The sequence below is a fragment of the Cynoglossus semilaevis genome, chromosome 20 (genome assembly GCF_000523025.1).
Source record: "Cynoglossus semilaevis isolate Cse_v1.0 chromosome 20, Cse_v1.0, whole genome shotgun sequence".
Taxonomy (NCBI): Eukaryota; Metazoa; Chordata; class Actinopteri; order Pleuronectiformes; family Cynoglossidae; genus Cynoglossus; species Cynoglossus semilaevis.
The window spans coordinates 7,964,450-7,992,403 of NC_024326.1; the positions used below are offsets into that span (position 1 = coordinate 7,964,450).

Consider the following 27,954-nt stretch of genomic DNA (forward strand, 5'->3'; position numbering starts at 1 on the left):
TGAGCTCTTGTTGATTGACCAAGTCAAAGTTAACCCTAAACTGCAGGAGGTGCTATGCCTGGATCATGTGATCAAGTCTGCTTTTAAATTTTTCATATGAGTTTAATTCCTAAACCTACACACAATCTATGCATTTTAGTTTGTAGTGATTAAATTAATTATCTAACTTAATTATTTAACTGTCAATGCTCAGTTAAATTTACACAGACTGTGCCATAGTGGTATGGGTACAACATCGCAGAACTATGTAGCTGTACACCTCCAATAATGCTCATAATTAAACTTAATTTTAATACATAAAAATACATCAAAATGATGTCTTTGTTGTATTAGTGCCACCTACTGGGCCTTCATTATTCTAATTGTCACATTGTAATTTCAGTTCACAAACTACGTCTTAAACCTCTGAGTCACTTGAGTTTCAGTTTCCCTGCGTCATTTCATCGAGAAGAGATTCTAGTCTGATATGAGTTTTTAGTACATTTTCATTCCCTGAACGTATTCTGAAAAAATAAATAAATAAAAAATTCGACTCAGACCCGGCTGCAGTCATTAGGTGTGTGCGTTGCTTACAGCCAGATAAACCAGATGCCTCAGGATGGCCAGGGGTCATCTCTCTGTGAGAACATGTTGCTGATGTCCTCATTTCTCTCTGCTTTTCCTTTCCTGCACTCCTTTCTTGCCTCTCTTCGTAGTCTCTCTCTTTCTTTGTGACTCTTCCTTGATTGCTGTGCACAGTCGTCACAAACACACAGGTCCGTGTTGTAGAACCTGTCAGCTGAAGGGAAGAAGGGAAGACAAACAGGGGAGTAGTCTTGGCCCTGGGTTGAATGCCTGAGGGTGTGCTACGCATTGAGGGTAGTTAGTGCGAAAGGATGCACTGCAGTCTGCAGGTGAATCCTCTCATTTTGGGAAGTGTAATGTTTTTGAATCATCACCTCTGGGTGGTGTTATGGCTTTCTGATATACTGTTGAAAAAGTCCGTTATATAAAATGCAGAATTGTGTGGTTTTTTTATTTTTTTTTTATTTCTTTGTACAGTAGGAGGGCTGTGTAACAATAATATATATTTTAAAAATATCTTTCCTGTCTAAAGCATAATTGAGTATTCCTTGTATTTTAGAATGTGTTTCCAGCATTGAGCTTTACCCTCTGCAGTGAGTGCACAAGGCTTGAGGATGTTTACCTGGCATGGTGCCTGTTGTAGCTGCCCTCCTGTTGAGGAAAAGCAGGTCAGGCTATATCTTTGTGTTCACTTGTTTTTGTGTGTGTGTAGGTGTGAGAGCATTTTTGGGTCTCTCTGTGTGTGTGTGTGGGCTTGTGGACGTGTACAGTATATATGTTTGGCTTTATGTGTGTGAGGAGAACGAGATCATTAAGATAGAAAGGGTCAGAGAGTGGATTCCATTCAACGAGGGAAAAATGCAAGCTGTATCTCCAGTGTGAGCATTTATTTTTCAGGAGTAGATGGAGAATGTGCAGGTATGGGGGCAGTGGTGATGGGCAGCCAGGCTCTCTATCCACCTGAAGCCCCCATCTGCTCAGCCATCAATCTTGCCCTCCCTGCCTCTTTGTTCATTTACTCTTCCAGCCATTTATCCATCCTCACCCATGGCCAAAGGGCCATGTCTTCTTGTGGCCCTGATAATCTGGACCAATTTCCCCTGCAATTTATTTCCCGGCCAACCACCCACCTGGTCAAGCAGTGTAGGCTTCTCAAGATAAAGCCTTTCAGCTCAGCATCCCTCCCTCCCTAACAATCAAAATGGGTTCTTTTTTTAAATTCCTCATGCTTCCTGACTTTTGTCCTGTCTTTCCTTCTCAGTTCCCTGAGTGCAGAGTCTGACACCTCTCAGCGGCAGCTGTTTACTTCCAGTACACGACCAATTCTCCATCTTTGTGTGGTATTACTGTCATCCATTTCTATCCAGATCTCTGTTCTGCATCTCCTCTTCCTCTCTTTCTCCATCACTCCCTCCCTTCTTGCCTCCCTGTCATGGCTCCTCAGTATTCTGCTGCTGTCTTGTGTGGAGTGATTTTGCCCAGACACGTCTGGCTCTGGGTAAAGTGTGGTCCCCTGAGAGTGCGCTCTGCAGCCCCCAGGTCGCCGGCACCATGAATACATTATGATCCCCATTTCCATCCTGTTGCCACGGCAGCACTTTTGGAGCCGCAGGGCGATTAAGACGTGCGCTGTCGATACCCTGATAAGAGCAGAAGTTGGATCTGGAGGCTGGCCTTTGATCAGATTCCATCTCCCTGCCTCCTATAGGTGGCTTCAGTGTAGGAAAATGAAGCGAAGGTCTTGGGGGCTTTTATTGGTTTGACAAGCTCACCTGCTGCACATAAGCAGACCATGCATCCATCTTCATGCTCCTTTTCCCACCTCTCTGGTTTATCGCTGTCTTTCCTGCCCGAAACCATTTCCCTCCCTTATTTTTGCTTCCGTTGCTCCTCCCTGTCACCGCAGTTCAGCTAAGGCAGCATTATACGCAGTCTCTCTCTCTTTCTCTCTCTCTCTGCTCTCTGATATTCTGCTTTCCTCACAAAGGAAGCAACTCCCTTACCTTTTATTGTTTCCTTTTTTTCTTTGGGGGATGATGTATAAAACATGGTGCCTCAGGTAGAGGATGTTGGGTAGGAAGCCATGTCCCCCTAAATGGCCAGCCGTGTGCATGCGCCTAACACTTCACTGAGCAATCTGTCAACATGTCAGCAACACATGTTTTGTAAAAAGCCTCTGGTGGGAGCCAGGGGAAAAAAGGCACTCCTGCCAGACCAGAGAGGAAATGCTTTTTTCTCCTCTATGCAGTGGATTTTCTATTGCTGGTGCTCAGTCCCACGGGCCCCCCACCACCATCCTTTCCCTCCCCCACACATACACCCGTTGTCTGCACTTCAGAAATTTGAACTGGGGAGCCTCAAGGGGCTCTGCTGGGAGGGTGGGGGCAGCCAGGGAGGGAGGGGCTACCTCTTTTTCAGAGCGTATGAAATTGTGAAAGTATATTGTGGCAGGTCCCCAAGCGGTCTTTTCTAATACCTGAGTTTCTGGCGAAGCTGGAAATTACCAGCGGCTCCCCCGAGGGACGGCTTTATCCACACCAGGAAGGGGAGCAGAACTCAGTGGGGAGGTTACTTAATGCATGGCTGAAATAAAAGAATTTCTGAGAGACAGAGGCTGAAAAGCTAGCTTTTTTTTTTCTCCTTTTTTCAAACCCCCAGCCCGTTCCCTCTCCCTCTGTCTTTTTCTCCCCAGTAGTATAGTTTACTACTCTCTGCCTTCTCTTGAAGGGTTCTAGTTTAATAAACTTTCAGAGGATCCTGCTGGTGCAGACAGCTAGACAAATACCCCTGTGTGTTCTCTTTTGTCAGAGATACAGCTTTTTGTTATGTTCTTGCAAATTTGATTTCTCCCTCTGTCTTTCGTTTTCTCTGCCTCCCTCTGTCTCCCTCTTTTTCTGCATTTGTCTTCATCTCCCTCATCTTCCCTTTTCTCCCTTTTCTGTCTTCCTCCTCGGTACACACATACACACACAGACACACACACACACAAGTCAAACTCTGTCTCTTGTGGTTGAGTTTATTGTTTGGTCTCTGTCTTCGTTCTCCCCCTCTGTGCTCCCTTTTGTTTTCTGTATGTTTTGTTGTATCGTGCAGCGCGGCTGAGATGCAGATAGAATGCAGACAGTTTGCCCTGGGTGAAGAGTGCGCACAGCACCCTCGGTGTCTGTTTAACAAAACACATTCATCTATTTACACATGGCCAAATGTGCAAAAACTCACGTTCTTAAGCACATATACAAAGTTTTTCATCAGGCAAAATTTGTGTATGGCCCTATTTTCTGCAGCAGGCTACCATTAGTCTCAGTTTCTACATCTTTATCTAATGTCCATGGATCATTAATCTTGCCCTCCTCGTAGGCACCCAAAAAAACAACCTCCGAATCTCTCTGCATGAGAATAATAACCTCTCCTTTACCGGTTCTGTCTTGCTCTTTCTTCTTCCTCCTCTCTACTGTTGGTAAATAATTCAACCATTTCCCTGTAACAAGTGCTGGCCTTAATAGGCAGCAGTACCTGAAGTCGGGATAAACAAGGCAGCTGGCTTCACCGGTGAAACAGAGGGATTTGGGCTTCATGAGGGCAGAGGAATGAGTCGTTTCCTTCTGAAAGGTAGAGTAGACTGGCTGACATTAATTAAACCCTATAGGATAAAGGTTATCTGAGGCCCAGCAAAGCAGAGACCGTGCATACATGTGGGATGTTATGTCTACCGAATTCTAATCAAGACTTCTTATTAAAGCGACACATGTGGGCTCAACAATGTAGCGAACCTCTGCTATCTCTGCACCATTGTCTTCAGAAATCAGAGTCTTTTGTCGGAAAGCTGCAGATAAAGGAATGACCCCCTTTTATGCTACATTCTAGTTTCAGATTCAAGTACTCTCCGAATCTGAAGTTTTTTGGAGGGTCACAAGTTCAGACCAAACCTTTCTTGCCCACCATGCTCTGTAGGCGCAAGTGTGCCTTCCTCACCAGAGATCTTCCCATGGTGCACCTGTGACTCAGTCACCTGACCCAAGTTTCAGCATGGCGCTTGGGTGCCATGGCTCATGTATTACAAATTACCCAGGAGGGCGTGCACCACCTCTGTGCCCACACTTCTTCCATGATGTATGCAGAGTGCGTGGGATTATATTCCCCATCGCCAACTTCTCCCTCAGACAATGAACAGCTGCAGAGATTACAGGCACCTTGCTAACCCCAGAACGCCAAGGAAAATACAAATTAAGAAAGGCAGACAGCAGAGCACTGATCTGCTGGCTTTCTCTGTTTGCAATGAATCTATTGTATGCAATATTTTGCAGAAAAAAACCCCCAGCATGGATCCTGTTTCCGAGTGCGTGGGGCTTGACCTGTTGTGTGTTTATAATCATGATTCAAACTATATTCACCACGCAGTGTTTTTATATTTGCCTCCTTCCTCACTCACAACTTATTTGCATTCCAAATTTATATAAAGGTCACTTTACGGGTAATATGTTGTTAATATTCAAAGTAGCAAAGTTTGCCAAAGTCTGCGTTGGACTGAGCCACATAACTCACCTATACAACAATACAAGTGTCGAAGAACATGTGGTCGAGAACGCGTTTGAATAACAAGCATTTAATTGAATTAAAAATGTAACAAGTATTTAAATTATCCTCTGTGAGTTGCCGTTAAAATATGGTAATGCAACACGGTGGCATTTACAGTGAAGACGAGCGCCAGATGGAAATAAAACACATGGTTTATTCACTAGAGTTAGCAGCTATTAGTATTTTGGTTAGACAGAAACTCATACAGCTGCAGTCACCTTTCACATTACAGTGTGACAAACACAAATGAAAAAGAACATTTAAAAATATTACTTTGTGCAGTTTAAGCAAGGCATCTTTAATTCTGATGTTATTGCTTCCTGATGTATAATAACAGAGCAGTGGTGTAACAGTATTTCCGTTGCCTTGCTAAGGCTGATGATAGCGGCTGATATTGTCTCATCTTCAACTATTTAGTGGAGTAGAATTAGCTGATACGCATGTTCATGTCAGTGATAACATTCATTCACCCTAAAACTGGGTTATTTGAATGGGTTCCATACATATTCAACAGTTTAGTTTCCAAACTTTAGGAAAGCATGTTTGTGTCATGTCACAATCTGTCAAATAAACAAAGGGGATTTTTGTGGTAACAGGTACATGTACATTCAAGTGGTAGAGTTGAAGAACTGCATTTACTGCATGTAGTGGGCATTTTTGCCGAAAATCTCACTGATTTACTGTGTCGGACTACTTTCTTTTACTTCTTTCAGTACACGTGACACATCTGTAACATTTGATTCATTGGTCTAATTTTATTCCTGAAGTAAATTCCAGATGTGAATAAATTCGACCAAACTTTCTTACTTCTTCTAAGTGGACTTGTATTGAATGGCTGATAATTCATGTGGGGGTGTAGTTGGCTGTCATACTGAGTTCCTCTCTTGAGAGGGACATAAATATCCTCCCAGGTGGTGGCATGTAACTAAGTAAATGGTTACTAAGCCAAGGAGCTGTGAGCCTATGTAAATAGGGCAGGACGAAGTATCCTGTGAGTTGCCAGAGTGAGAAGAGGGTATTTAAGGGATGGACCTCAGAAATCTGTTCTCTACAGTGACCCTGAAAGTTTCACACTGACTACATAATCATAAACAACTTTACAAAAACAACAAGTCCATCCAGGAAAACTGTTTTTAGCTGATAAATAGATAAACAGGAATAAATCAATGTGAAGTGATAGATGAATAAATAATATGCCCTGTAGTCATTTGTCTGCTCAGATTCAGGCCTCATATTTTAGCCCTGCATTGAGGATGAAGAAGAGGTGGAGGGCAGCAAGAGAACTGTATTATTCTGTGTGTGCTTGTTTGCATAATGCGAGGCGTTACACCAATGGAAAACAATAGTAGGGGAAACACAGCAAACCCCCTAAAATCTGTCTGCCATTTGTGCTCCCATACTGTACACACATGCCGTGAGTATTCTGGCACAGTCACTGGGCCAAGGAAGTGCTGGTCTGAGGCCTGGCCTGTTCTCCAGAGACTCCCTCCCCTGCCTTCTCCCTCCCCACCCCCTTCCTGTGCAGTCTGTGGACACAGTCTGAGGCGACAAAGGTTGCACAACAGCTCACAAAAACCTCCACATTACAAAAACTAAAAAAAAAACAACACTTTGCTTTTAGTAAACTGCTTCAGAAGAATGTAAATAATTAGAAGGACTGTGATAATTGTGTCAGGGGGGTTAGAGGAGAGAGGAATTATGGGAAGAACCGGGGCTTTGTTACTTTGCTGATGGTTCATACATTGATCCACCCTCCCATCTGTCATCTTTTACTTGCGCTCCTTCAACTCCTCGGTTCTTTCTTTCTCTCTTTACTTCTGTTCTCTTTCTTGGATTGGAGTGTGGAGAAGCCTTCTGGCTTAAAACAGAGAAGGGATGAAGATGTTTATTCATCTGGAGGGTATTAGAGCCATGATTAAGGAGAGGAGGGAGTAGTGAGGCTGATGCGACGTCTGCATTGCTCGTTCGTGGGCCGCCTGTGGGATCCTGGCCAACACACCAGGAAAACAAGTGAAAAAGAATGGGAGAAAAAAGTGAAATGGGAATCTCTGGGGAATACACAGAAGTTTTGGATTTAGCCGTGTTGCTTGTGCTCTCACTCTGATTTTTAGCCTCCAATCCCTATCTTCACAGCTGAGCTAATTATTAATGAATGCGGTTTCTGGTGAACCTTGGAGAGGTGTCAGTGCTGCAGTCACTGAGGGTTAAGAAATCTTGACATTTAAGACAGGGATACATGAAAATACTTCGTCTTGCTTGAGTTGATGCTTGTTTTTCCTCCCCTCCCTCTCCGCTCTCCGAGATGTTTTCCTCTCCCTCTAGGGCCGTCTCCAGTTGTTTTACCGCTGACAAGCTGGGATGGCATTGAAGAGGTATCAAATAGAGCTGCAGCGGATTAATCAGAGGAGCCAAGGGTCATGGGTCAAAAGACAGGGTCAGCGCTGTTGTGAAAATGCTAACGCTAAAGCTAACACTACAGTGTGTGTGGTGTTTTTCTTTTATCTTTTGCAGCGAGAGGAGGAGGGGGGAAAAAAAGTTGAATTTTTCACGCCTAACTTCATTTTCTAAAAATATTCCCAGCTCTGTGAAACATAGATCAAACTTTCTGATGCTTTCCTTAAAAAGTAAAATAATGCTTGCTTCAAGACTTGCCTGACTTTTGTGGGTCACCACGAGTTAGTTTGATCAAAAAGAATTAGACTCTGTTTTCTGAATTCGGTGAGTGCTGTGCTTGGTTTTAAGTAATGGATGGCGGCCCTTGAATCTTGCAGAGCCAACCCTATTTTAATGAAGCGACCGTACAGTAACTCAGCACATTTCTAGGCATGCTCCTATTTCTTTTTTTCTTCTCTGAGATGATCACATAAATCACATTTTCATAAGTAACTAACAGAGGGGGGAAAATATAGGGAGCGTCTAAGTAAGCTCACTGTGCTGTCGGGTGAGGAAATATTAGTACACAGTGCTGCAGCATCGCTCACGGTGGCTGACTGGCTGACTGGCTGACTGGTTAGCTCAGTGTCCACTGGGTCCTGCATGTGCCCTGGCTGCCAAATTGTGGACACACATGATTCACAATGCCTTGTGGGAGCCCAGGCCAGTCCAGTCCAGTCCAGTCCAGTCCCACCTGGCCCAGCTCTCCCTTAGAGCCAGAGAAGTGAGGCAGGCGGTGAAGGGGCATGCTGGGGGACAGATTGCCATCCTCCTCTCTCCCCCTGGGAGGCTCACTGTGGCTGCTGCTTCAGCCAAGGCCTGGGGAACAGAATCCTTCCTGTTTGTCATAGAGTCTACCTGAAGTGGTCAACTGTCCTTCCTGTCTGTTCCACCAGTCGTTCTACAGGAGGTGACCCCTCTGCCTACAAACACACTTGTACCACACGCACCGCTCGCCCAGCCACCGGCGCCCTTTAAAATAAACCTCCAAGAAATGAGATATAAATTAACGCTGAACGTCGAGCTTTCTATTTCCTCCCCCTATTAATACCTATTCAAATTTAAATATATACACCAGGGATTATAATAATTATCAATATTATTAATATCAATCATAATAATAATAATACTCTTGTCTCTATTTTGGGTTATATTTAAACCCATTTTCAGACAAAAGTATCAGACAAAAATCACACGCTGTTTAATGTCCCAGTGTGATTCACTGTCGACAAATCCAACACAATCCCCACTCCAGTGAAATTCCCCTGAAACATCAGCCCACCCATAAGACCACCTACCGCAGTCTAAATAGTGGTGTATTAGAGACACCGAAATAACCTTTGTTGACTGATTGTGTAATTAAATGTCACTATTGTTTTCCTGTCCTGAGCTCAATAGTCTCTAAAAAAAATAAAAAAATCAGTTGATTTTGTCAGGTTGGATCGGTTTCATCGCTCCTGACAATTCAATTTTCTGTCAGACATCAATGTAACTAGGGATGCAACTTAAGATAATTTAATAGGTAAATTATATTACCAATAAAATAAATGTTATTAGACTTATTTCTTTCCTTATTCAATTTATTAATATATATATATATATATGAATATATATTTATAAACACATTTTTCATTTTTATTTACTTTTTTTAAAAAACATTATTCAAATGCTTTTTTCAGTAACATGTCAACTATCACTGGCGCTCACATTACATGTGAACAGTGTGTCGTTGACATCCGTGTGGTCGAACGCTGTTGCTGTGAAGGAAAGGAAACGTTTCTGGCTGTGGTTATGGATTGTCATGTGATGCTGGCCTTCGCAGGAATCTGCACACCTTTAAAACTGCAATTATTATTAACGAAGACTATCGATCGATTATCATCAGTCCCATTGATTTCACTTTTGTCAATGTTGTAGGAACAACAACCCAACAGCAGTGATAGTAATACAAAGGCCCAGAGTAAGGCATGACTGGCCGCCCTACTTTCCCTCCACTGGTCTTCCATTTGTCTAACTTTCCTGGGACACCGCTGGGGCGCAGTGATTTCTGGGACAGTGACCAAGTGCTCCTGCCTCAGCCGGGGGACGTGGGTAATGTGGACAAAGTAGTTGACAGTTTGCTGCTTCCCCATGGTTGAGAGACAGAGCCATGAGGGCCAGAATAATGGACCGAGAGTCAGGGCAGCGCCTGATGTCCCAGCTCTTTGTGTCAGCCTCGGTGTGAAGAGTGGCAAAAAGACAACACCAAGTGTTTGTGCATGGTGTGCGTATCCTGCTTCAAAGTGTATATGTGCTGGTGTCATGACCAGCGAGAGGCGGTAATATGTTGCTGTCTTAAATGTCACTGTGATATTTATACTTCTACAAGGAAATAACTGAGTAATGATTACTTTTTTGTATAGTATTACACCTTCGGAGCAGAATAAGTCAGTTTGACCCGTTGTTCTCGTGACACCGTGTGTGTCTAAATCTAACAGAACTGTTCAGGCCTTCCATTTACAACAAGTGCGAGAAATAAATTATGATTGTAGACATTAAGCTTTGCCCTTCTGTAAGGCTTGATGCCTCCACCAAACGTTAAAGTTGACAAAAACAAGGTATAATTTAGAGATTCTCACTAAAAAATAAAACCTTTATCGTCTTGTCTAAACTCAGTCTCACTGGTAAATGAAACAGGAAATAAGAAAAAAAAACAGAGGGTCGTGTCACTGCATATGGCAAGATGACTGTTAACAGCCAGTGGCCTATAAAAACGACAGAACAACTTTTAGGGTAAATTATTAAACAAATATTCTGCATTCTTAGCCCTAGATTGTTAAGTATTCAGCTGAGTGTGGAGCTGGATGAAGGAGGAAGAAAGTGCAAGGACCTGACACTCCTGCAGAATTATTATTACATTTTAACTGCGTAATATAAAGGCAGTGACTCAGGGACTTCTTCTTAGTCACTTTCTCACTTTTAGCAGAATGTTTTATTTACAATGATGTAATTGAGCAATTTTTTTCCTCCCCTAAAAGATGGAATCAGCCATTGTTCTGCCAGAGTTCACTGATCATGCGTCAAACTACAATTGATTGATCTGTTGGAAAGGAGGAGAGGGACCTGACATTTCTCACAGATGTGCAAAAATATTGTGTGTTCAAAAAAAAAAAGATGACAAAGAACAAAGATGGGCAAAGTAGACAAACACTGCACATAAAGAGAAAAAATGCATTAATTTAAAACAAACAAACAACAACAAAAAAAGCGTGCAGGTGTTAATTTTGTGAGTGAATGTGTTTGTGGTTTTTTGTGCTTACACTCGCGCCTGTGTGTTACTCAGCTGGATGTGCAGCCACCTGGCACTTTAGCTGACGTTGTAAGTGTTTTATTTTGACTGGATTTGATCTGCTAAAGCAGAGAGATGTAGCAGGTCGGCTGTGAGTGAAGCCCAGCCCCTCGGCCTTTGCAGTCGCTGGCGTGTCCTTTGAGTTCTTGTTCCTGAAATCAACAGAGTGATTCGTTCATCTGACTGGAAGGAGTCCCAGAAATTTGACGCCCCCCTCCCCTGTCTCCATCTCTTTCTTTCTCTCTTATTTGTGGACACTGGTGTTTCTTTTTTTTTTTTTTTTTGCTAATGGAGAGATTTTTTTCCTTTTTTTTCTCACCACCTCTTCTATTAGATCTTAAGTGGTTGTGTCACAAACAGAGCTGTATATGATAGCGCGTTGTTCAGACACACATTGCTATTTGGGCATCACAACAGGAAAAGCGTGGAGATGACACATGCAGAGTCTCACGGGGAAAGACTCACTACTTTTCCCAGTAACTGTAAAAAGATCCGGCGTCTGAATATGAAGTGGGGTCATGGTGTTACATCAGACAACTTGTCAGCTTTTTGTTTATTCAATGAATCCCTAATCCCCGATGTGCCACGTATACGCTCACACAAACACATCTCTGATGACAACCGCTTCGTTCCGCAGATCTCTGCTACAACACGTAGGAAGAAACGCTTTTGGCGTCATAAAGCACGGGCATGATTCGCTTGACTAGAATTGCTTTTGAACAAAGTGGAGCGCACTGCAGCAGAGGCAGACGAGCGATAGCAAAAACACTTTTTCTGATAAGATAAGGTCCTGGACGCGGATAAGCGTTTGGCTTCCCAAAAAGAAGAGCTGTTCTATGCTGTCAGACAACGATAAGCCGCACTGAACTACGGCCAGGACCTCAGACACTGAGCAGAGAGTTTTTCCCAAACTGACGCCCCGAAATGGTTTCAGGTCACGGTGTTTGTCCCAAACCAACTGAGAGAATCACTAATTCCTGTCTGTCAGGCTTTGTCTACATTTTTTTTATTGACTTTATCAATCTCAAGCTCTTTCTGTTTATTCTATAAATTCATATATTAGTCATGTGCCATGCAAACTTTTTTTTTTCAGTTGTCATAAGGGTAGTACATTGTGTTAGTTTGGTTTCAAACAGGCTTCTTCCATCTGTGAAATTATTTTAATCTTTCTTTGATTTTATACCACAACAGCATCTCATCATCTTATACTATACTGGGTTTAATTCATCTGCAAATCACATTAACTGAGTTTCTGACTTTTAAATAGGTTCAAAAACATTTATTGAAGCAGTGAATTTGCAGATACGATAATTGCATTAATCCCAAAAAGACTGCAGAGAGTTATGTGCTGCGAGTTGTACCTGTCTCCAGGATTTAGGATCTTATTTGAACAGCAGTATTTACTCAGGGAAAGGTTACTATAAATGGACTAAGAGGAAGTGAAGCACAAAGAGCACTTCAGCCCGGCTCAGAGGAAACTCAGACCTGTGTGTGAAAGGGGAAATTTGTGTGGTTTCTTCTTTATAGATGACAGAAATAGGAAACACTAATGTTGAACGTTAATTCTTCACCAGATGCATTTCCTTCAGATTGACACGTTATTCCGTTTTTATTTCCTTTACATCAACCGTAAACCAGAGTTTCTCTACAAACAATATTAAATATGACTGACATTTCATACTGTCGCCTATAGCAGCACTCCAGACGAGGTTGTTTTGTTCCATATAGGAGAAATTTAAAAGAGACGGAACGGGGTAGAGGCAGAACGCCCAGAGAGGGACAGGCCTTAAGATGGAGGTCTTCCTCCCAGGACGTGACAGGCTGTTGGCTGGAGGATGCTCAGGAAGGCCTTGGCAGACCAACAAAGACAGCCCTTCAGCTGCAGGGTGTAGTTTTTCAGGCCCCAGCATCCCCTTTGGCAGCAGCACAGAGAGAGCTGGCGTGCACAGGCCCCCGGCCCGAGAGACAGGGAAGTAAGGCCCGTTCTTTTATTTACTCAGGCTGCTGCTGCTGAGGCCTGGGCATTTCTTGTCTGGGTGAAGAAGGAAAAAAACAAGTCTCTCTCTCTCTCGCTTTCCTCTTGTGGTCTCCTGAGGAACGCTGCTCTTTTCATCTACAGTTATTCACACACTTGTTTTCAACCGCTGTGCTAGAGTCCTGTACATGTGTAGCATGTGTGTGTGTGTGTTTGTATGAATGTGTCACTGGAAATTTAGGGACAACAATATCTGAACCCTCAGGCATATTACATTAATTACAATTTAGTTACTTATTTGTTTATTCAGACTGGAATTAAAACAAAAGATGATAGTGACCGTGTTTATGAGAAAAGCATCTGTGGTTGGTTTACCAAATGGAAATGCACGACAAATCAAAATCAGTCCAAATGACGACACGATCCTCACTTCCACTGTGCACACGCATATTTGCAGCGAAATGTGAATATTACATCAGTTTTTTATCACACAGCAGCTTGTGTAATGTATCACTGAACTAATATTAACAGAGTTGTTTACTCATCGCAACATCTACTCTGCCAGTTGAGCAATGTGTGTGACTCCCACATGTCCCCCACAGATATGTTTTTATGCATTTGTGGTGTTGGAGTGAGGGCGCTAAATAAATAATATATGTATATATCAAATAAGAAACAACAAAACGGAGGATGAATTGGGGTTGTCCTGACAGTTTGGTAATGTCTCAAGGCAAAGACGTCCTCATTTAAGACAGCAGAATTTCATTTAGCCTTGTATGCTAGCCCATTTGTTTGTTTGTTTTATACCATTGTCTCAAAGCCAATAAGTATGACTGTAAGGCATTGGCTGGGGTCATCCTTCTTGCACTGTGTTCTTCTCCTATACCCTGGGAGGCAGCATGAGTGCGGGCAGATCTGCCTCCTCTGTGGAGGAGGGCATAGCATTGAGTCACCCATCCTCCCTCGAACGAACCTGAAAGACAGAGAGAAGAGGAAGATAGAGAGCAAAAACACCGGGACATGTATGAGATACACAGGCAAGGTTTATTCCGTGAGTAAGATGTGTGCGCAGAGCGGGCACCTTGCCAGGGGTGGGAGGTTTCCGCGAGGGTCGCGGTGTGGAGGTGGGCCCTCGATGTGCCGCTTTCAGCAGTTTAGAGGGGCAAGGGAATGGCCTCCGACCCCATCTGTTTCCTGAAGATAGGACCTGATGGGGGTAAGTACTCAGAGAGGGCATGATATCCTGACAAAGGTCAGATCTCCCAGCAAAAACAACAGAAGAGCAGGAGGGAGGGAGGGTCGGAGGGAGACTTAGATTTGTCAGCTGAAGGATTGTACAGAGGTTGGATCCTGGAAAGAGCTCGTGCTTTTCCGTCGTCCCTCTCATAAATCTTTGGAGTTTCCTCTTGTTTTTCCCATTCTAAGTTTTGGCCTTTTGACACAGTTTTTTCTGAAGGGGTTGGAATTACGTTTTTTTTTTATTATTATTATTTAGGTAAGGAAGTCCACAGTACTTAGAATTCAAGTGAGGGAAGAAGTGGCCTGTAACCTTCTGAACTTGTGGAAAGAGTTGTTCTGTTGTTTTTTCATTCATATCACAATAGTAAAAACCAGCGAACAGGGACGTCCACAACAAAGCATCAGAGTACAGAGACATTAAGTCATTGTTCAACAAAACGCGTTTAAAGTGACTAATTTCCACACTCTCTGTTTGTTCTTAACATTGAATATAAGCAGATTGATTGTCCTTCCTCTGTTACCCAACCATTTCCCAAAACAGCACATTTGTCATCCATCCACAGCCGTTTGCCTCAAAGCTTACAGTGTTTAGCTCAATCCACATTGACAAATATGATAATAACACCTTAATCTGATTTTTATTGACTGATGTTCTGAACTTCACCATGTTTCACAAAATAATTTATTCTACACTGGAGCATTTCCACAGGCTACACGAGGCTGTGTTCTGAAATGTACATTTAAATCTATTCTTTCTCTTTTGATAACTTTTTCACCTCAGCTCTTGAGGTGACTTTTAAGACTTTTTTTTTTCAAAATGTATTCTAGTCATTGTTTAGAAATAATAGAAATATTTTAATTTACCTCATGCCAGGCTTACATTTTAAAGTACAGCCATCGCCTTGTGTCGGCTTTAAATGTCAGAGAGCTTGTGCTTTCAGTCACAGTGGGCTCAGTCATTACATGGCCACATGGAAGGTTAATTGTAGAAAAGTATTTTCACTTATTCTCTCCTCTAATTATGCTTGAAGTTGCATATTTAATGTAACTCTTTACATAACACCTAAGGTGAGCTATTGTTTTCCTTAAGAAAGAATGGTCTAAGTTGCACAAAATCCTAATTTCATACACCACAACTCAGTAATTACTATGACAAATAACACCATGGTGGCCCACCTTTTCTTTTTCAAAGTGTAAGACAAATGAGTTGCTAATACTGTCTTACAAAACAGCTCTTTCATACATTCTCCTTTTTTTTCTGTTTCCCTCTCTCCTTTCCAGATGGTGCTGATCTGGAGGATGACCCATCGTGTTCCTGGCCAGCATCATCTCCTTCCAGTAAGGATCAGACTTCTCCAGGACACTGTGAGGACTACGATTATGGTGAAGAGGAAGGGGGCCCTGGTCTGCCGTACCCATGTCAGTTCTGTGACAAATCCTTCAGTCGCTTGAGTTTCCTAAAGCGCCACGAACAGAGTCACGGTGACAAACTCCCTTTCAGCTGTACCTTTTGCAGTCGGCTCTTTAAACACAAGCGCAGCCGAGATCGACACGTGAAGCTCCACACTGGTGATAAGAAGTACCACTGTGGAGAGTGTGACTCGGCCTTCTCTCGCAGTGACCACCTAAAGATCCACATGAAAACCCACGCCTCTAACAAACCCCACAAGTGCCCCGTGTGCCGTCGAGGCTTCCTTTCCTCCAGTTCTCTTCATGGCCACATGCAAGTGCACGAACGGGGCAAAGACGGCAGTAGCTCCAGCCTCTCCAGGGCCGATGATTGGAAGCTGAAAGAGACACGCAAATGCAGTCGTTGTGAGGAAGGTTTTGATGTTCCAGAAGAGCTTCAGAGACACATTTCTGAGTGCCACCCAGAGTGCTCGCCCTCAGAAGACGGTGGATTGGGCGCCACTCTGCAGTGCATCTATTGTCATGAGCCCTTCAGTGATGAAAGCACCTTGCTAACCCACATTGACCAGGCCCACAGCCGGGACAGGAAAGGCCATACCTGTGCTATCTGCTCTGAACACTTTCTCTCTGTTGAAGACCTCTATGCTCACATGGACATTCACCAGCTCCCAGAGTCGAGTAACCACAGTAACAGTCCTTCGATGCTAACAGTGGGCTACACCTCTGTCTCTAGCACTACTCCTGACTCTAACCTCTCCGTTGACAGTTCCACGATGGTGGAGACAGCTCCACCTGTGCCCAAGACAAGGGGCAGGAGAAAGAGGGCTGCTCAGAACTCATCAGACTTAGGAGGACGTTCCTCCAAACAGGCTAAAGTATCCTACAGTTGTATTTACTGTAACAAGCAAGTGTTTTCTAGTTTGGCAGTGCTTCAAATTCACCTACGGACCATGCATCTGGATAAGCCAGAGCAGGCTCATACTTGCCAGTATTGTTTGGAGGTCTTGCCTTCACTGCTTAATCTGAATGAACATCTTAAGCAGGTCCATAATGCGGAGGACCAAGCGGTGCTTTTAGCCAGCTTGCCTGATGCCCTACTCCAGTGCAACTTTTGCCCAGAGGTGCTAAGTGACCTCAATGCACTCCAGGAACACATCCGCTGCTCACATGGATTTCCTAGTCCTGTGGCCAAAGAGAGTAATGCCTTTTTCTGTCCCCAGTGCTTCATGGGATTTTTGACTGAGGCTACCTTGGAGGAGCACGTCCGCCAGACTCACTGTGATGGGGGCAGCTTGCGATTCGACTCTCCCTTGGCTGTAACACCTAAGGAGCCTATAGTAGAAGTGTACTCCTGTTCATACTGTACAAATTCTCCTATATTCAACAGTGTCCTGAAGCTGAACAAGCATATAAAGGAGAATCACAAGAACATTCCACTTGCCCTGAACTATATCAACAACGGAAAGAAATCCCTCCGCACTCTCAGCCCTTCTTCTCCAATATCGGTTGAGACAACCATGATGAAACAGGGCGGCTCAGCTTCTCGTACCTCCAGTGAGTTTATATGTAACCAGTGTGGAGCCAAGTATACAAACTTGGACCTTTTCCAGACTCACCTAAAAACTCACCTGGATGGCCTGCAGCCTCAGCTGACGTGCCCACAGTGCAACAAAGAGTTCCCCAACCAAGAGTCCTTGTTAAAGCACGTGACAATTCACTTTACTATCACCTCCACTTATTACATCTGTGAGAGCTGTGACAAGCAGTTCACGTCGGTGGATGACTTGCAGAAGCACCTCCTGGACATGCATACTTTCGTGTTCTTTCGTTGCACTCTCTGCCAAGAAGTGTTTGACTCAAAAGTGTCCACCCAGCTCCACCTTGCTGTGAAGCACAGCAATGAGAAGAAAGTGTATCGCTGCACCTCCTGCAACTGGGATTTCAGGCATGAGACTGACTTACAGCTACATGTAAAACACAGCCACCTGGAAAACCAGGGCCGTGCCCATCGATGCATTTTTTGCGGCGAATCCTTCGGCACAGAGGTGGAGCTGCAGTGTCACATCACCACCCACAGCAAGAAGTATAACTGTCGCTTCTGCAGCAAGGCCTTCCACGCTATCGTCCTCTTAGAGAAGCACTTAAGAGAGAAGCACTGTGTTTTTGAGGGCAAGGCACAGAATTGTGGTGCTAATGGCTCTACTGCGAGTGGTGGAGAAGGTCAGCCAAAAGAGGATTCTGAAATACAAAGTCTTCTAACAAACAGTCATGGTACAGGGGCAGCAGTAGGTTCTGCAGTGGAGTCCCAGAACAGCCATGATGGAAGTGAGGAAGAGGTGGAAACTGCAGAACCCATGTATGGGTGTGACATCTGCGGTGCATCCTATACAATGGACTCACTCCTGACTAATCATCAGCTGAGAGACCATAATATACGACCTGGAGAGAGTGCAATGATTAAAAGGAAAGCTGAGATGATAAAAGGCAACCACAAGTGCAATGTCTGTTCTCGCACCTTCTTCTCTGAAGCCGGGCTGAGAGAACACATGCAGACCCACCTTGGGCCTGTTAAACATTACATGTGTCCAATATGTGGAGAGCGTTTCCCTTCCTTACTCACCTTGACTGAGCATAAGGTTACTCACAGCAAGAGTTTGGACACAGGAAGCTGCAGAATCTGTAAGATGCCCCTGCAAAGTGAGGAAGACTTTCTGGAGCACTGTCAGATGCACCCAGACCTGAGGAACTCCCTGACAGGTTTCCGCTGTGTTGTCTGCATGCAGACAGTAACCTCCACATTGGAGCTCAAGATCCATGGTACATTTCACATGCAAAAAACAGGTACCATGACTGCAAACCATCCCGTAGGCCGCAACAATGTAATCTCTCATAACCAACATCAACACCATCCTCAGAAAATCTTCAAGTGTGCCTCTTGTCTAAAAGACTTCCGGTCCAAACAAGATCTTGTGAAGCTGGACATCAACGGCCTGCCTTACGGACTCTGTGCATCGTGTGTGGCTGCGGCAGGTTCTAAAAGCTCCAGTCCCACCATGAACGGAGGCAGGCAGCAGCTCCACGGAGGATCCACCACCCCCGCCCCAAATATGGGCACGCGGGGTCAGGGGGAGGGTCTCAGCCCTGGGGAGGGGAAAGGCAAAACTGTCTCTTCATCATCCTCATCCTCCTCCACATCATCCTCCGTTGCCAAGACACGATGCTCCAGCTGCAATGTAAAGTTTGAATCTGAGGCAGAGTTGCAAAATCATGTGCAAACGGTGCATCGAGAACAGGCAGGAGATAGCAACAGTGGGCAGATGAAGACCCCCCAGGTGTCTCCCATGCCAAGGGCCAGTCCATCGCTAACTGAAGAGGTACAGTTGATCAGTGTTGTTTTAAAATCACCGATTGCATTCTTTTTATGTGAAGTTTACCAACAACAATAATCACTTTCCCCTTGGTTCCCTTCTTTTTTTTCAGAAGAAGACGTACCAATGCATCAAATGTCAGATGGTGTTCTACAGTGAATGGGACATTCAAGTACATGTGGCCAACCATATGCTGGGTAGGAGAAAACACTATGACTCATGCCTTATCAGTTTTTTTCAATGTAGTCAGTCACCTGCGCTGCATTAGTATCTCTAAAAAATATATACATATATTCCCACGAAGCATTTCCATGTTGTAGATTATATTGTACTGATATGATTATAATCCGTGGCCATCCACACTGTTATATAAATATCATCCAGTTCTAATATATTTTTTAAGTTTCTAAGTCGAACCAGATAACACATATAACACCATAACTGACTCTGTCTCACTCAGGCTTACAAGTATCTGGATCACATCATCAAATAGGTGGAATTATTTTAATATTTTGATCAACTTCATTCCCTGTGTTGTGATAGAAAACCAACCATCTTCATTTCTCCATGCATGTGAATGACACTGTATCAATATGTATGCATGATTGTGGGACAGCGTCTCGAAAAAAAGAAAAGAAAAACACTGAAAGAGTTAATGCACATTCTAAATGATATCTATACTGTTTGCTTTGCAACTCTATAATTTTTTTTTTGTTTTTTAGCTTTTCTTCTCCAGTCTTGTGGTCAGATTAAGTCTGTATACAGTGTGCGTTGTACATGCACATGGCATTTAATTAAATCCGATCAACTGACAAATTAACATTTGATATAATTTATTCAAAAACAAAGAATTTTTAAATCCCGTTTCACCAGATTTAAAAAACAGTGTTTTACTCTCGCCATGCTTTTAGTCTTCACTTCTTAGTTTTCATTTGTATGCAGGCAGAATAATTTGTTGAACACAGACAATTGGAAACATTTTTTTTTTTGCCTGCAGTAAGTAGGCGTCTGAATTCCGGTCTCACGTTCCTTTATTCATTCATTTATTCAGCTCGTTTGGTGGCTCTTTCATTACATTGCATTATCTGTTGTCTTCAGTGGGAGAGAGACTCATTGATCTGGAACCAAACCGTCTCTCTGTTTGGGACACGCTTCTAGGCGCAGGTGAATTTAAACACGGTGGGCAATTCTATCAGGACTGGTAGGCAATTCTATCAGGGACCCACTGTTTGTGCATAAACAATCAGAGGCATGTGATTTGTGATTTTGATGCTGCAGTGTATTTGCAAAGGAGAGAGACGAGATGAGAGTGTGTAGGTGTGTATTTTGTATTCATCTTCGCGATCTGCTCACCCACTATTCTACTGGGGGTGCCTAATACAGTACCATGCCAGCATTAGTCCTTTCCCTCACGAAGCCAGGCACGGAGCACACTGGGAGGGTAGAAAACAGACCCCCCCTACTGGTTGTTTTATGTCTTTCAATGGAACAAACGCACAGTTTCCTCATAACAGTGGAATTCAGACAGCTTAAGAAAACAGGAGGATAGGTGATTGGGTTATTGTCTGATGTTTTACTTCTCTGATATCTCATGCCTTTGTGTTCAACTTAGGTGTTGTTTTTGTCAGACTGCAAAACTATTTGTTTTTTATTTTTTATGCACTTTGGTCAAATTTGGACAAAACAAATCTTGGCATATTAAAAGCCCATTTTGCAGTATGTACTTCAAAATGTAACTGAATGAAAGAAATATAAATTCAAACATAGAAAGTAGTAGCAGTGCACAGTTCAATCAGTCAGTGTCGCAGCACATTTACTCAGCTTTGGAAAAATTCTGCTTTAATGAAGAAAAGGGGTTAAAATCCAATCCAGGCTGTAATCACCGCACGGCAATTTGGGCCAAAAAGACAGAAAAAAAAATTCTCATTTGGAAAAGCTCTAAATACTTTTTCTACTGAAAAAAAAATGGACACTTTCTCCTTTTAATGGCCATCTGCACAGGAGAGGGGAAACGGGGCTGGGGTCATCTCCGCTCAGCTGTCAGTGTTATTAGCGTAGGTAATGGAGCAGACGCTGGATTCATAGGGGTGTTGTTTTCATCCATGCCCCGCTCCATGGTGTCAGTTCACACTGATAACTCTATATATAGAGGTGTGCCGTGACATAACTATAGTGCTAAGTGTATGGAACAACAGAACCTGAGCCTGTCTCACCCAGACAACTCCATATTAGCCGCCTTAGTAACACAATAGCCCGACTAAACTGCAGTGCACTCTGCCACCATCCCTGCCTCCTCCCATCGGGACGGGTGCTTGTGTCTTCCTCCTCTGTGAGACTGCCAGCACATTTTGATGCATAGATATTAGACCCACATGATGACGTCTTAGTCCGGGCGTAAAAGCTGTGATGTCCAGCTACTCGACATTTACTAGGATAACGGAGGTAAATGAAAGGGAAGGGGGAGGCCACAGAGTTTTGTGTTGGGGGCCAGCACCAGCCAAGACTGTGAACGGCCCCACGTGTCTTAAGATGGAGGCCGCAGCCTGCTAGGGCCCAGATGGATCAGTACACATTTGCTGTACAGCTGGTCGCTCTGTTTGGGGACCTGGTGCGATGCTCCTATGGAGAAAAAAATGATATCGCCGCCATCCAAGGAGCAATTTAATAGCAGGCCAGAAGACAGCTGGCCACTCTTTAGTTTAGAGTTTTTTGGCATGGCACACTTACAGAATTGAGGGTGTCCGATTTTTCTCCAGAGACACACAGATTTATACAGCTTTCAGCTGCTGCCGTCACTATCAAACCTCTTACTGCCTTTTTTTTTCATTGAGATCACCAAACAAATCTCATCGTTAGATCTGTAGTTACTGCGTAAGAGAACATAATTATAATCATTTATGAAATTGCAGCCCTTTCACAAAGTTGCCTGTTGTTTTGAAAGGATTTTTGAAGGTCTTCCATTGACACAGAAGCCTGTTTGGTTTTATCAGCATGCTATCCTGCCACCCCATTGCTTCACTTTGACCCCACTGTGAACTATGGCATTTGGATCATGGTGGGAGGGGGGGCATGTTTGGCCCATTTATCGCACAGTTTCAACTGCCTGCGTGTAGATTTTCAGAACCCCGACATGTTCTGAAACATGGGCTCTGTCTTAAAGGTTTTAAAAGGTGAAAGGTTTTTTTTTTTTCGTTCATATTTGCTGTCAATCCAATTCCTCTTCTGCTTCTGTCCATTCCAAACTTCCGCTGCCAATGTGGCAGTGCTCAAAAGGACAATTGTAAACAAGCAAACAAAATTACATGGACAAAAAAGTGTTTTGGGGTCACCTCTATGGATTTTTTGGGCTTGTGACAACACTGAGCTCCAAGCCAAGTCAGGGAGGAGTCCTCTCTCACAGAGACGAGCCTGGTAGCCTGGTCGGGCTCAGGCAGAGGGGGGCACTGGAGGGGTGGAAAGGTTTGGGGGCGGAGAGGGAAAGGCACATTTGCTGTACAGCTGGCCGCTCTGTGTGAAGCAGGCACTGTGGGCCGTTATAGAGCTGGAGAGGAGAGCAAGTGAGAGGCCTTTAGCTCTCCCCTAGTTGCTTCTCCTCTTCTCTTTTCCCCTTCACTCCATTTTACTCTGCCCATTCAGGGCTCACATTTTCATATTAACTTGGCTCTTAAGGACGTACTGTGTTGTCACCTAGTGGAAAACCTGACAGACAGGATAGAATGTAGAACCACAAGCAATTTTGCAAAGAATCAAAAATAGTTTTCCCTGATTTATTCTGATAAGATGTATCTAATGATGTTCCCTCATGGGGCATGTGCACGTGTTAACAAACACGTCCAAACGCTCCTCATTTGACTCTTGGGGGAGGGGGCAGAATCAGAGTCGGAACTCGTGGCACGGGAACAGGAACAGGATCAATCCTCCGAAACAAACAAAAGAACAAGCTCAGAACATACTGTGGAAGAGAGTAAACCATGCATGCAATACTCGGAGAGCTACATCTGCCTGCTTTTATTAATTTGTGATTAATAACACCTTTCTGTTCGTTAGTGCAGTCACCTCCCGTGCAGCCAAGTGTGTTGCTGCTAATATGCAATTATGTGCACCTTACTGCTCGTTACATTATACCTCTCTCTGACTAATGTGATGTCCATGAGGAGAATAGGAAACAGAGTGAGCTGTAAAAAAAGAGCTATCAATAAGACTCTCACATCCACAGTGTTACCTGTCTGTCTGTGAGTGAGAAAAGGAAAAAAAAAAGAAGTTTCTTACAAATTCCTCCATGTAACCAGGAAACTGCATTAAAAGTTTTACAGCATTGCAGAGACTGTTTTGCTCTTTCTGGTGTTTTTGTTGTAAAGCAGGAGTAATTGACATCACCATGGGGATGCTCTGTTGCTAGGCCAGACAAGCTGAGTCTGATGTGGTCCTTATCTATTGATTTTCCTGACATTTCCCCACACCTCACAGACTAGGCCAACATGTGAGAAAATATCTGATGCTCTCAGTTCATACAGCCTGTTTGTACAAACTCTGAGTGAGCACTCTCTGCCCCTCGCTGCATTGCAATGGGCAGGCTGGTGCTGCCATGGTGATTTGGGGCAAGTGCATCACAGAGTGTGGTTGTTGGACTGTGCTCATTCGCTTGGCTTGGTTTTTCAAAGAATGTATCAACCAATATAAGTTCTGCACCAGTGGTTGCCTTTAAATGTATGAAGATCACAAGACTTAAAACTCATCATCACAGGCGCTGTTTTTCTGTTTTTGCATCTTTTTATCGATAAGTGATTTATCTGTTTGGTGAGGATGGTAGTTTATAATAGAGTGATGCTTGGGGTTCAAAGGTCAAACACCTTCAGCATCTGGTTTTGCATTTACAGACACATGCAGAATCATCTTCTGAATTTGAATTTTTATAAATGAATACTTTCACATGGAATAAGGGCTTGACTAATGCATGCTAGTGCTGAAAACTGTTATATATTATTATTCACTAAACAATTGTCACGCAAATGTTATTGACCCTTGGCCCGTAATTGCTCAATTTGATTGTCTTTTTGGCTTGGATTTCTAAATATGTTCCTAGTAATTCAGACAGGTCTTCAGTAACACCAATTTGTATGGATTCAACTCACTTCTTTCATATCGAGGACATTAACAGTACATTTCAAATCCTCATTTACAAGTCTACTTAGGAGCTCGGTCGACCTGAATAAAGGTAGTCTCCGAGCTTGTGTCCATGTTTTATTGATATACAGGAGGGATGTCTCTTTTAAAGTGTTAATGCTCTGCCTTGTTCTGAAGAGGAGCCCATAAATACTGGATGATCAGAATTAACTTTTGCATTACTCCGTCTCCCCACGGTCTCAGAGATGTCACAGAGGCCATAGGTGCACGAGGACCCTTGGTCTGATTGGGTTGCTTAGCAGTCTGGAGGGGGGGGGGGCTTTGGGGAGAAGTGCAAACAGACAGCCCTGCCTTAGTAAAGGTCAGCGCTGCAACCTACACCTCTCAAATCCCAGTCTGCCTCTGATGGGACCAGGGGTCCGAGCGTGCCTGGAGAGGCTGGTAGTAAGAGAGAATTACAGTGAGAGTGAAGTGGTGCTCTGCTGCCGGACTCCATCACATTTAGAGGTTGTCAGCACCAATATAAGTGTGACAGATTTGATCTAACTTTGCTGTGCTTTTGGAATGACAGGCACGTAGGGACAGCAGTACCATAGTAGTACCAAAGACGAGTTTTTAAAGTCATACCCTTTGTAAGTGTTAGAATACAGCCGGACTCCAACTGCCACAAAAAAAAGTTTTATCTCTCTTTATGGATCACTGTGGTGTTTTTCCAAAGTACCATGTAACGAATGACTATCCTCGTCGAACTTTGGCTGTGGCAGACATGGGAAGTGAGGGGAGGGGGACAGGGTCCTGAAAGGCCCCCCCAGCGTCAAAGCCTTAATAATCATGTGAGCAGCGCTGGACTTCATTACCCTCCTGTTCGACAGGCCGAGTGCCAGCCTGGATTGCTGGCTGGCTGTGGCAAGGTCAACGGCGGAGGAAAAACCAGTTACTGTGTTACTCTGGAGCGGAATGGAGAGGGGCAGCCATCTGTCAGCTCAGGCCTGCCATACCCGCAGAGCAAATGGACACGGGCGGCCAGAGGAGAGGCCACAGACACCCATAGAGCTAAACCCAATGAGCATAACACAGAGGCATGGACACAGATCCAGCCAAAGCGATGGGCCTTGGTACCACTAAAACACACACACACACACACACAGAGTGGTAGAAGTAAGGCAGTCTCAAACAAATTTGGCACCAGGTTGTGTGTGTTTATGCATGTTTTGTTTTTAGTGTCAGTACGTTATTGGGCCCCTACTGTTTTAAGTCCAGATGGCAAACAATTTGATAAAAAGTTGATGAAAGTTTTTCTTCGCTTGCCAGCAGTAAATGTTAACATCATGCTTTTCACTTAGATGATGAAAAAGCCCTTGTAAACCTTAGAGCAAAAAAAAACAAAAACAACCCACAGTCTATGCCTTTAGATAACAGTTTACTCTCAGCAGGGACTAAAGGCAAACGCAGGAATCTGGTGGAAGCAACATGTTTGTTTTTTTGGTTTTTGTTTTTACGTTAGCTGTACACTCAGGTGTTGCACTCTTTTATAACACGCCCGAGTTTTCAGAGCCTTACCTCGTGGATTGTTTGTCTGTGTCTGAGTCACAGCAGCCATCTCTGTGTGGATCTTTATGATGCCCTGTGGCAAAAATAGAAGAACCCTGTGGAATGTTCCAAAGCTCTCTAATAGGTTTCAGGTGCTGTGGGCCAGTGGCCAGCTCCTCCACCATCACCCTGCTCTGTCTCTTCGGTGATAGGACTCCCTGTTCAACAGCCAGCGCCAAAGCGCCGCCATTTCTGTCCTGCGAAGAGAGAGGGCAGATGTAAATGCAAAATGGATGCTTGTTATTCGATGCCAGATTTGGTTGACCCCCCCACGTCCCCCTCCATCCGAACCATCTCCTGAATCAGAGAGTGCAATCAGTGGTGATGCTTGTGGTCTGAAAACATCAAAACGACTCAGCAAATGTCCTCCCGTGTGAAGTGTGTTTGAAGCTCAGGCAGTTTGTGTCTCTAACTCAGCAGAGTGAAAGTTCTTCCTGGTTTTCCCTCCGACCCTCTGGCTTAAGCATCATCGCGCACACCGGAAAAACAGAGAGAGATGGTCCTGGGCAATTCCCCCCGCATTAATGGGAATCACACAGGAACTCCCTGGATGAAAGCTTTATTAGTTATTAAGGTTTAATGTTGATATCAGTGCTTATATGTTTACTGGAGTTCAGGCTTCTGCTGACGTGGAGTCGTCAGAGAGGTGCAGAAGTAAGAAGGAATTAGTGCACACCCAGGATTTAATTAAGGGGATCTATTTCCACCTTGTTACAAAGAGATAATGTAACTACTGCATGCATCATAGGTTACAGTATTAAATGCTGCTTCCGGAAACACTGTTATATCCAATACAGCAGAGCTGGTAAAGTAAAGTAAAAAAAGAACTGCTAGCATAACAACTATACAAATTAGAATCACTGTGCTCATCTTGAAAATGCAAATCTATTTACAGAATATTCTGTACACCTCCTCTAAATGTAGAAGTTGTGGCCTGAAAAGCCATAAATTCATCTCAGGCTGTTAATTCTTCCTGTTAGCTTCACTGAATTTACACAAATAACACAAGACATTTATTTAGGACATACAGGTAAATATTAGGTGTATGTGTACAGCATGACTGACCTGCCTGACGTCCAGATCTGTCTTCAAATAAAACTGTCAGTTGTATCAGGAAGATACAACTGACCCAGGTGCTGCTAAGAGACTAGGTGGAATCAAACCCGAAACTTTTTGCATGGCTAGAGTCCTACTGAACTGTGCTACTAAAAAAGTCTCTCACTGTTGATAATTATATAATTATAAAATATTATATAATTTAAAATAAAATATTACAGCTATATTTTTATTATTTTTCTAAAAGTTTATATAAACGTTTCTATATTTTCTCTTCAAATTTCTCATTAAAAATCCCAGTGTTGGCCATTAGGAGGTGAAGTGCTGTTACCTCGCCTCTCTTCATATGTCTCCTCTCATCTCCAGCAGGACACTGGAGTGTGAACAATGGAGTGACATGGCTCTTTGTCTCTCCATTTGTCCCACCACTGCCTAGAGACGTAAACCTTAAGCCACTCGCTCTCTGATTAATCTTTAACATTTATAATTACTAATTAAGTTAGTAAGAGACTTTTAATGGAGTCCTCCTTCAATGGGGAGCAGAGAGGACAACAGATCATTAGCTTCAATAATGAACGCGGATGAGACAGATAATGGCCTGTGATAGGTGAATACTGACAGTTATATTAAATGAGGCGAGTGTATGGTAAATGCAGTGTGCTAGTGCCACATCATAAATTCAAAGACACTGTGGAAGACAGAGTGCTGGAGTGCTCTGGTGAATCCAGGAATGCATAAAAAAATCACAGCAATGTCCTGTGCTAATTAAAACATTTCTGTGATACAAGTTAATTTTGGCATTCATTATTTATCACACGGTGTATATCTGCAGTATTAACTCCGTCGACCCGTGTTTCTGTTCAGGTTCGAGTTGTTTGTTCATATATTTCCTGTGATTCCGCGGCGTCCTTGGCCTTCGGCTAATGCCTTATCTCTTATCTGTGTATCTCATTATCATATTATTAGTGTTTGCATTATTCCGGTGGCTGGAAATTTCTGCCCATTAAAAGAGTCGTTTCATTTCGGTTCTTTTGTACCTTAACGACGATGCTACCCTGGCGCATTCCATGAGCCTTCCCACTTTGGGGAAGGTGCTTATGCCATAATGATTATTATCATTAAGAAGATATTAATGTGCTTAGTGTTTGCAACCCAGCTGCTCATCATGGCCTGAGTTCCCTGCCGGGACGGGAAGTGAACTGCTGCCAAAATGGACAGCGTGCTCAGGCCACCGCCCACCTGTCCAGAGGTTTCAGGGTCAGTGGAGGTCACACCTACCTACCTACGTCCCT

General features: G+C 43.6%; 1 protein-coding gene across 9 annotated transcripts in view; it reads left to right on the top strand.

Annotated features, from left to right (window-relative positions):
* The window catches only part of znf521 (zinc finger protein 521), a 98,578-nt gene that overhangs the window by 25,666 nt on the left and 44,958 nt on the right, over window positions 1-27,954 (top strand). For 5 of the 9 annotated variants that reach the window (XM_025066059.1, XM_025066056.1, XM_025066057.1 and 2 more), the window contains 3 exons: window positions 15,396-18,898; window positions 19,005-19,089; window positions 19,353-19,385. In XM_025066059.1, coding sequence (XP_024921827.1) covers window positions 15,396-18,898; window positions 19,005-19,089; window positions 19,353-19,385 — 3,621 coding nt within the window. The remainder of the gene's footprint in view (window positions 1-15,395; window positions 18,899-19,004; window positions 19,090-19,352; window positions 19,386-27,954) is intronic. The other 4 variants (XM_017042474.2, XM_017042477.2, XM_017042473.2 and 1 more) reach the window with 3 other exon arrangements.